Source organism: Limulus polyphemus, unplaced genomic scaffold (assembly GCF_000517525.1).
Source record: "Limulus polyphemus unplaced genomic scaffold, Limulus_polyphemus-2.1.2 Scaffold1019, whole genome shotgun sequence".
In the NCBI taxonomy this organism is placed as follows: domain Eukaryota; kingdom Metazoa; phylum Arthropoda; class Merostomata; order Xiphosura; family Limulidae; genus Limulus; species Limulus polyphemus.
Window position 1 is genome coordinate 347,289 of NW_013666629.1, and position 11,248 is coordinate 358,536.

General features: G+C 32.5%; 1 protein-coding gene across 1 annotated transcript in view; it reads left to right on the forward strand.

Moving 5' to 3' along the window:
- LOC106461721 (vitellogenin-3-like) overlaps window positions 1-11,248 on the forward strand; it is a 35,367-nt gene that overhangs the window by 17,062 nt on the left and 7,057 nt on the right. The window contains exons 13-21 of the mRNA XM_022388758.1: window positions 1,022-1,113; window positions 1,950-2,074; window positions 2,984-3,248; window positions 4,020-4,263; window positions 4,420-4,708; window positions 6,904-7,119; window positions 8,059-8,502; window positions 9,470-9,616; window positions 10,215-10,463. Coding sequence (XP_022244466.1) covers window positions 1,022-1,113; window positions 1,950-2,074; window positions 2,984-3,248; window positions 4,020-4,263; window positions 4,420-4,708; window positions 6,904-7,119; window positions 8,059-8,502; window positions 9,470-9,616; window positions 10,215-10,463 — 2,071 coding nt within the window. The remainder of the gene's footprint in view (window positions 1-1,021; window positions 1,114-1,949; window positions 2,075-2,983; window positions 3,249-4,019; window positions 4,264-4,419; window positions 4,709-6,903; window positions 7,120-8,058; window positions 8,503-9,469; window positions 9,617-10,214; window positions 10,464-11,248) is intronic.

Sequence of the window (11,248 nt, forward strand, 5' to 3'; positions counted from 1 at the left end):
CACGGGTATCGAAACTCGTTTTGTAGCGTTGTAAGTCCGCAGACATACTGCTGCGCCGATACAAGTTTGTGAGAAAATCAAAATGTATTTATATACATTTATGTTGTTAAGCATAAAGTTACACTATGGACTCTCTGTACAAATGCACCACGGGTACCAAAATTGGGTTTTAAGCCTTCAAACTTACTGCTGAACCTGCAAACAGAACATATTAATTTCAACAGTGACTTTTCCTATACGCATCAGAAAATGTTTTACCTTTTTATACGTTTTAGAAAAACAAAAACATTAACGAATATTGATATTCTAACCTTCAGAACTGATTAACAACTGGGTTTTCGTATTCTAACATTCAGAACTGATTAACAACTGGGTTTTCGTATTCTAACATTCAGAACTGATTAACAACTGGGTTTTCGTATTCTAACATTCAGAACTGATTAACAACTGAGTTTTCATATTCTAACATTCAGAACTGATTAACAACTGAGTTTGCTCGTATTCTAACCTTCAGAACTGATTAACAACTGGGTTTTCGTATTCTAACATTCAGAACTGATTAACAACTGGGTTTTCGTATTCTAACATTCAGAACTGATTAACAACTGAGTTTGCTCGTATTCTAACCTTCAGAACTGATTAACAACTGGGTTTTCGTATTCTAACATTCAGAACTGATTAACAACTGAGTTTTCATATTCTAACATTCAGAACTGATTAACAACTGAGTTTGCTCGTATTCTAACCTTCAGAACTGATTAACAACTGGGTTTTCGTATTCTAACATTCAGAACTGATTAACAACTGGGTTTTCGTATTCTAACATTCAGAACTGATTAACAACTGAGTTTGCTCGTATTCTAACCTTCAGAACTGATTAACAACTGGGTTTTCGTATTCTAACATTCAGAACTGATTAACAACTGGGTTTTCGTATTCTAACATTCAGAACTGATTAACAACTGGGTTTTCATATTCTAACCTCTTGAAATGATTAAAGACTTACTTTATTTTTTAATAGAGCCCACGACATTCGACAGGTAATTGCTTCAATTAGACCTGTAAATCTGGGGATACAGTATTCGCATTCCTATGTCACAGATTTTTATGATGGTAAGTGTTTTACAAATGACTTCTTTAAGCCACGTGTCAGTAGGATTAACTAACACATTTTTTATATTTAAATAGGATCTTGGAAACATTTTTTCATATTTTTTTTTTCGTTTACACCTAGTAGATCATATTATGGAACCAAATATTAGGGTAGTTAAGTAAAATAGTTCTGTATTAATAGATTGTTCTTGAGATAACGTAAATACAATCTCACGTTGTTCAATAGATATCGCCTGGACTTTTCTAGTTGTACTTGATACTGCAACTTGAAGTTATACTGGTAACAATATTCGAAATATTATGACCTTATTTTTATCTGCCAACAATCATATTGTAACTTTAAGCTATCCTGGTAACAATGCTTAGAATGTTTATAACTAACATGTCTTTGAAATAGTCTTCAGAATATTGAAACCTTAAGTTATCTTGAAAATAATCCTCAGAAGTTTGCAACCTTGATTCATCCTTGTAACAATCCTCGAAATATTGATACTTTGGAAAAAAAGTCGTCCGAAAATAAACTTCAGAATATTATAAAAATTCAGTTGTCTTGGGAACAATTCTGTGTGCATTACATCTATGAGTTGTCCTCAGAATAACGTAGCACTAAACTAGTATTAATGAAAGGGAAATGTATCGCTTGACCTCTTGAAAAATTTTGTTTACCTAATATTTGTATAAGGTCCTGTCATTTTTGTAAACAAAAGTAAATTCTAACCATATTTCAAATTAATAGTAATTGTCCTATAGAAATTGTTAGTTTTATATTACTGGTATTGGTTATACGAAACTTAACAAATTTGACATTGGAAATATATTTTTGTACTTTTTGCTAGCTCCTCGCGATTACGGATTCAAACTTCGCTATGAAGTGGTCCAAAGTAATGTTTCCTGGGTTCCTCGTGCTGGAGTATTTGATATAAGTCACAACACTGGTCCTTATATCGACTTTCCAATAAGGGTAAAGCTTCAGTTACTTTGATAATGTAGAATAAAGTTTGTTTTTTGTAGTTGTTGTTTTTTTATCGAGATGGATTAGACATATAATCTTCCTGTAAAAAATGGACTTCTAAACTCCAGTTAGCAGTGTTATTTATTATTCTGATAACACTACTACTTATTAGCCAACTCCAATATCTGTATCAAAAGACCAGAATACTCTATAAAAGTAATATATATAAGGACAAGGGATTCGGAAAGTGTAAGAAATATTTACCTAAAATTGTCAAAATAATGAATTATTGAGTACAAATAATCATAGATTGGATAAGGACTTCTAGAGTTATCACAGTTCGGTTTTAACACTACTGACATGGTAAAGGGTGAATAAACACATAATTACAAATATTCTATATACACGATGGCTCTTTTCACGAGAGTGTCTAAGTAGTTTCGTTTTGACTCCGTAACGTGAAACATCACAAACTTTACTCAGAAGTGCTATCGCTCAAGTTCGCGATAGAAGGTCGCAACAAAATATTGGTTGAAATATTTCCTTAACAATCTTCAAATCATTATCATTATTATAAATTAAAACTAGGATAATAGTAAGACATTACTCTATACCCAAATATAGATATTTAAATGGGAGCATATTGAAAATTTAAGTAATTGAAGAAGCTACAACAACATAGTTTTTTATATAATTGATTGGACTTCTTCCCCTACTTGTGCACTGTAAAAATAAAAATATTAGTTTTAAATAGTTGTTGAAGTTAGTTTAGAATCCTTGTTATTAATGCGTTTATGTGATTGTTGTTTGTTTTGCGAATCTCCAAAAACATTTCATTTATCCTAAAATCAAATAAACTGAAAATCAATACAAAATCAAGTATGAAAAACTTTATCATACGGTAATTATCTATTCTAGGCAGGATTTTCTGCTAAAGGTGTGGATCAGATTATAAAGAATATTCTGGATAAATCCTCAATATTATCAGAATTGTACTCCTCTTTGTGGCCAAAATACTACAGGAAAGGTACCATACATGACGAGATCGGGAGAATTAGAGAGAAACTGAACGTGGATATCAGAAACCCCGAAGATCCAAAAGCAGTCCTATTCTACACGTTGTTTGGTCGGACCACATATATTCCTGTGGATAAGGAATACGCTCTAGAAGCTCTGGAGTCAGGTAACATTCAGAAAATGAAACAACCCTATAAATCTCAAATATTTCAGTAAAACTCCTGTGTACAATGAAAATGTCAATATTCATTGACAATTAAATTATTACTAGAACCAATGTAAAATTATACGTTTTTTTTCGAAACGAACGTGTTGTTTATATAAAAATTTAAACTATAACTTAATAGAATAGCTTGTGTATTATTTACACACACATGAACAGTCAGACCGTAACAGCTTCCATAATATGACGTACCCACTTATATTTGCATCAGAGTTAGCGATTATGCAAAATTTAGAGAAACTAAATAAGTCATGGTAATCCGAGCGCTTTCAGACCTTCCTTCTAAAAGGGTGAATTAGGAATGAGGAGAATGGTGAACTATTTGAAAGCTCTCGAGTTTTGGGTCTCGTTTGAAAACATTACAACTTTTGTATGTGATCCTGAGTGCTAATTTCAATTAACATTAAATACGAAATTTAAAATTTTTATAAAGAACGAAACCTTTGAAATCGACTTTTAGAGATATTTGGACTTTGTAAAACTGACCCAGTTCTTGTTTACATTTCACATTTAATCTATTAACCCTAGCATTGTTTTTACAGGTATATAGGTTTCTTCTATGTCAACATAGTAGCTTCGAGCTCATGGTTGTATGACACACACATATCAGACACGATATAGATTTTAATAAGGTTTAATTTTATAAAACATTTTATGATTTTTGAAACCAATCTTTTGACATATCATAGAAGAAGAAATTTGATATTTTTGCAGTCATCGAATATCACAGAGAAATACAGGAAAAAATTAGAAGTGGGGTTAGTGGTCATTACGTGAAACTGATTACACCAGCAGGTATATTTAAAGTTGTTCCATCTGAAATTGGTCTTCCCTTGCTCATTTCCCACCGACGCCCTATTATCTTCTCTCTCCACATCAAGAACACTCGTATTCTATCGACTTCTTCATCAGAAGGTCACCCTACCACCTGGAAGATCGCAGCTCACATCCGTCCAAGGTACTCGTTTAGATTAGAATAATAATTATGTTTTCAGGAAAAAAAATTTTTTCAATTTTATAAGGTTTCATCAGTAAATAATTGTTTTCTTTTATTTGTACGAATTAGTCTATTTTTTATTTTCTGTAATACAAATGTTTTTATTTTCTTATTTAGCATATTTTACTCGTCCCATATTTTCGGCATCATCGTTAATCCTGCCGAGCAGAAGATGTACGGGGCCACGATATCCAGTCTGAATCACGTGACTTTGCCGATAGATTTTAGTTTGACAGTAAAACCACGTTCAACTCTAAGTATTTCCGTCAAGCCAAACTTTTCCAAGGTTTTCTATCATAAGAGTGACGCTGGAACATTCATCAAGAAATCCACTCTTGATGTACCAGTTTCGGAGAACTTCTTGGGAAATTATGTCCCTATCCGAACACTACCCATCCCTCTGAAGGTAATTTTTTCCTCAAAGAGTAGACGAGGTAGATATTCATTTTATTTTAATATACTTTTTAATATTTGACAATCATCATGTTGAATTGATTAATACGTGGTGAGAGTCAGAGTAACTGCTGCAGAAAGTTTATATATCCAGCGGAGAAACGATAAAAAATATATTGATGGAATGGATTTACTTTTCGTAAGTTGATAACTCATTACGGGTAGCATAATTTGAACTGCCTATATTCACTAAACGTCTTTTAATGTGTAATCAACGTTAATACCACTTTTGTCTGCAGTAAAAACTCTTCAGTTCTCATGAATGGGAAACTGATAATTGTCATCAGGGGGTTGATCTATATTTATATCTGTTTGACCGAGACAAAAATCGTAAGCAGTTCCTGATTTTAATCCACTGCAAGAAAGAGCGTATTTAGATTTAAGAAAAAAAACTAAACTTGTTTAGGAACCATGAACCTGTGTTATATTTACAATGTTCTCAGTATTATGTTGTTTAGCTTCATATATTTTGTTCTCTATAGAAATATTGATGTTATCTCTTTACAAATCAGTAATGAAAAACTAGTTTCAATTTGTTATACAATAATTATTTATAAACATCAATTTACTGACAATAGATAACCGTCAAAAATTAAAAAATTACCAAAAAAGACTAATGTAATACATCTATAACTTATAATATCTAGAAAATCACAATATTCTGCCCTCATTAAAAAAGAATCAAACATGCAGAATGACTATAAATAAACTGCCGTATTCAAAATTTCTGTACATAATAAAAACTACTTGCCTAGGGGAACAAAATTTTCTCTGGAAGTACAGTTTTTATAGATAAGTTTGGACATAGTGTGAAGAGCTATAAAAGCATATTATACTGTATATTTAAATCGCTTATCTTGCAAATTCTCACTGATTTTATTATTATTTCTGCTGTCTTTCAATAACACGAGAGTAGTACTTTGAATATAGTCGTGCGACTGTACTGTGACTGTGCTATCAAAACAATGGGAGTTTACTTTAGCCAAAGACAATTCCAAAGACAAAATAACGTCTACTTTCCTGAGGTAACTAGGTACTACAAAGATGTTCCTCGTTGAAGGTGGCCATCTTTACCTATGGAAACAGTAGCGGTGGTTGCTCAGAACATCAAAACCCAAGTTAAGAAACGTTTTTGTTTTTTTTGGTTTTGTTTTTTGAGGCCGAAAGGGGAAACTAGCTGCTAGATAACTTGATCCGATACAAATTGCAGTGTGTAAAATAATAAAGCTCGAAACTTATAACTTAACACGCCTGCATGCTGTTAAGGATGGAAACCCAGCTTTGCACATTGGGTTTTAATGTGATCAATGATAAATGAAATATTTTTTGGATAAATGAAGTCCACCATCATCTTAGTGGATATGTCAACTCAGGAAATTTTGTCAAATTCAATAATAAAAAATTACACACACTGTTCACCAAAATACGAAACCCTATAACTAGAACACTTTCGAAAGGTGGACTTTCTTTATCAGGAACAAATGAGGGAACCTCAGTTTGCCCCTGGTGAGGAGAGGTCCACCTTTCGAAAGCTTTCGGGATATAGTGTTTCGCATTTTAGTCTTTAACTGATTCGTTTTAACCTACTTATTTTCTTATTAAATTGAATGGGCCTTAAGCTATTGTATAGAGCTGCTTCATCACCATTTGTATCACCGATCATTACTCCTTGAAACTGTTCATGAAACCGACTGTAGCTGAACTTTTTCCTTAAAGAAAGTCCATTAAAAGAAACGCACGCCTGAAGAAAAGATACGTTCCACTAAGATGAGAAACTTTTCGTGTCTATGCTCCCGTTAAAAAGGCTTCTAACAAACAAGTTTCCTTCCTAAAGACAGGATCATGAGGTGTTCATTCAAGCGAATGACCTGCAAGAATCCTGGGCTTGCTTCGAAGGGAATGCCTTTCAAAATAGCCAAGAAAAATTGAAGGATCTGAAAACAGCTATCAGAAATGATAATGTGAGGATTCAGTGAATGCTGTTCAAAATAGAAAATTCTGGCAATACTTTCATTTGTAGGTAGAATGCTTCTAAATATTATATATTTTTACAATCATCTTCCATATTTACATCTATAATTCTACGTACATGGAAGATAAGTATATAGACATATGTTGAATGTAAATAGTAAATTTCTTCTTCTCAAGTACGACCGAAGAATAGGCCACAACGCACTTGGGTTGGGATTCTCTGTACGGGGTTTATCCGAGACAATCTGGTCAGACACACCGTTCTACCTGAGCCCTACTACAACACAAAAGGGTTACTTAGCTGGTTTAATGGAAGTGATTAACAACCCAGGAAAGAAATACAGAGAGTTTTCTGTCTGGATCGATCAAGACCATCATCAGCCAATCACAGAGGTAAAATCTTGTTGTAACATTTCTTAATAAAACGAACGAGACATCTACTCATTTGTTTAACTTTTTCATAGTTATACTTAAGGGAAATGCTATCTTGTCAATCAGTTGTTTTTGTCAGTCCAAGCTTAGAATAATATCGTAATATGTAATGGTATGTTCTTCAACACTGTATAATATTGGTTCGTGGAAAAAAAGTACTATATATATATATATATACACTTAAGAATGAAATCTTAATCAAAACGTTCGGAAATAAGTTATTTTTATCAAAGTTTCATAACGATGATATCTTTCGACAAACTGGTAAACCATCCTTGAATAGCTTCCTTTAACGAACTTTAAACAGTAGTTTGACATGACTGAGTCGTTGATTAGTGCTTATGCTGAAATATTTCTCAATGGTTAGGTAACTTGAAGATAAAACTGAGTAAGTAAGAAGTAATGTGATTTTATTGTCAGAATATACTGTTTAGCCATGCTCTCTATTCTAAAGGTGCAAACTAAACAAATTAATTATCACAAAGAACTAATTTATTCGGTATCTTATCAGTTGAAATTTAGACAAAAAAAGACCCTCAAATAACCAACTGAGCACCGTAGTTTTAATTTAGCTGATTAAAGTATAAAAGACCCTCAAATAACCAACTGAGCACCGTAGTTTTAATTTAGCTGGTTAAAGTATAAAAGACCCTCAAATAACCAACTGAGCACCGTAGTTTTAATTTAGCTGGTTAAAGTATATTGTTTCATTTTGTATTAACAACTGTAAATGTCCCTACTTAATGTTTTATATATACGTTTCTAGTGCTTTTTTAGATATCAATCTAGTGATATAACAATCATTAAATAATAGTTCATGAAGAAATATATGTCTGATTTGTCAACGTAACTTAAAAGTAGCACGGATTAATTAATTATCTTACAAACCACTTTTTCCAGTATACAATTACTACTCATTATGAATGGTCGGAATCTAGAGAAGATAAAGAGGTGAATTATGATAGCGTTCCCACGCGCTGGTTACAAAACCTTCAATTCAGGGATGATTATGCACCGTATTTCCCTGAAGTAAGCATGAAGAGAGCCTACCAATCCATTTATGGGTCCAATTACACTATTCCCTCCTTGAGAAAAAAAGTCCACAACTTGTTTTCTAAGACTCATCCTTTCTGGAAATCCTACAAACCAACAATGACTCCAATCGATGCGGTAGACGCATCTGTTAGCCACAGTGTGTCCGTTGTAGTTGAAGGCAAAGGATCAAGTCCAGTAACTTATCTTATGGATCTCACTTTCGGTTACACTATTGACCACAGGATTAGCATGACCCGAGCACACTTGCAAAAGTCTACGTCTGGACCGTACGATTCACAGCCATATGAGGTATATATATTTTTACTTGCGTATATGTGAAAATAATATATTGGTCATCATTTTACTATTGGATTAACGCAGTTTTTTAGAAGATTCAGAGAGCCAGTTTAAATATCAGTGTGTTAAACTAATTTGGACGAGAGTATGGTATGTTTGGAGTTTTATCGATTTAACATAATGTATCATAGCTTCGATTCAATTTGTAATAGATACAGTTGTAAAATGTTTTGTGATGTGAGAACGTAATAAGTCGTATAATAAATCAAATCAAAGTGCTCTTTACTAATTTGATCTTGCTGTAGTGTTATACGTATAATATATATATGTTTTACTATTAAATGTCATATCCTGCCAGCTAACATTATCACTTGTTACTAACTTGAAGAACATCAAGTTGTATCATAGATGTTTTGTGACACATCCCTCCAAGTTAGTCCATTAAACATTATAAATGAAAAGCGTATAGAAGCATCTAAAATATATCTTTTGTCCGCCGTAAATCATTGGCTGGGAAGCATTTTTTTAATACCAGATCTCGTCAGACAAGGTATAGAAATTCAACACTGGTTTTAAGACGATTTTGCTATGTTCACCTGCATTATTTTGTTCGGATGTTTAACGCTTAGCTAAATTGTGAACGTGTTCTAAGGGAAGGGTGGGTTACACACATTAGACGACAGATTGTGAAACATTATAAGGGGTGCGAGACAGACATGTTGTTGTAACTCAGTTGTATGAAAATAAGTTACTTGAAAGCTTCCATTTGTAATTTAATAATAATCACACGTGCTAGAATTTGAATAAAAATAAATAATAATAGTTTTATAAGCAACAATATACAAGTACACACTTTAATTGATATTGTTATCTAACTCGTGGATCGTATATTCTTAGATTCTACATTAGAAGCATGTTATAGATATAAATCTATAGATATGAACGCAAATTGTAGTGATCTTAACAAATATATTTCTAGGTGTCTATAGACGGCGCTACTGTCTACCCACATGTACCAAATGAGTTCTACTTCGATCCAAGCTCAACCCAGGAACAACATACTCGATCAAAGTATGAGATAAGATGGGGACCAAAATTTTCTTCAGAAGGACAAATTCATATCACTGTAAATATTACATTTTCTGTGTCTTCTTACAAAATTCGTGGAAAAAAAACAAACACGATTAAAGTTAGATCTAAATATTTCTATATATAACAGCTGAGTTTTTCGCCTGTAAAGTCAGTTTTTTTTCTTCTCAGAATGATTAATACATTAGTATATCTTATATGGTTTTTATTTAAATGTTTGTCTCGTTCATTACAAGTGTTAGAATTAATATGTATTGTGGTATAGTACAAACATAAGTATATCACCTATGTTTGTATTTTTCATATATTTTCCTTACTTTGTGGTTAATACAATTATAATCAGAAGTTTGATTACTTTTTTAACTACACTGCTATACTTATTATGCTAGACATCGTTTTGACCAAATTAGTAGATTTGAAAGGCAAAGAATGTCTCTAATACACTAGTTGTAGTAGACTTTAACATTCTTATCCATAATAATAATAATTACCCTTCATTTAGAATTTATGTATAATACCTTTAAATGGAACCTTTTTTCGAAGCTTTTTTTATATAATTATAGAATTTGGTATTGATAAAATATTAGTGTCGCATAGCTTATTCGACTAAGTTCATGGATTTCTTTTTTATTTAGCATATTGCCAAAAAGAGCCGTGAACAGCTAAACAGTCCCGTCGACTCAAGCTCAATTCCCATTAGTGTATCCACAGTCGCTGGAATTGCAGGTATTGGTGGTCTTAGTGAACAGCGCCCTTTACCATGGTACTACAAGCAGTGCACCATTGATACTCATGATGGAAAGAGTCAAAGTTACCCTTGCAAGCTTGCTATTGAAGACAGCAGCATGTTGAATAATATTACTACGATTATAAGTTATAGCGATGTAAGTATTTGAAATCTTAATTTTTGGATGAGATTTTTACGGGTTATAATATACTTTGAAGAAACAGCAAAATAATTTTGTTTTACTAGCCTTAACCACAAAATTGTGATATTTGTTGATCTTAACCAAACTAGTGAGATCCTTTTTCATTTTAGAAATGCTCTTTACTAAAAACACGTCAATGATAAAATTTGATATACACTCTTAACCATGGAACATTCGTACGCTATGTAAACTCAATTGCACTTTCGAAAGAGCAAACTTATGTAAGAGTTGACAAGTAGAGGCATCTTAGTTATAAATGTAATCAGTTAAGATTCCATTGTAGAGAAGGAACATTCAAGCCGCCTCTTAAGCAATCTTCAAACTTTAATTGGTAAAATGTGTATCCAGATCCGGATTTATGGGAAGGTAACAGGGATATTTGTCTAGGGCCTTGGTTAAAATACATAATTAATTTGTTTGTTTTCAAATCACTATTTCACAGTTTCAAAACCAATTCATTTCCTAAATCTGGATTATTTATTTTCAAAATTAGGTAACTTTTACAGTGGCAGAATAGAATATTCACACACTAAACTATGAGAATTAACTCCAAACGGAAATTAGGAGGAGGGTCTGTTCGGGTTCTTTTTCTTGGGGCCCATAACACCTAAATCCAGCTCTAAGTGTATGGTAAGATTTAACGTAACTAAAAAAAAGTGGGAAAAGTCAAAGCGATATCCTATTATTAGCTTTTTGATAAAAGAGTTAGCACAAAGGGTCACATATAAAGTGTAATAGAC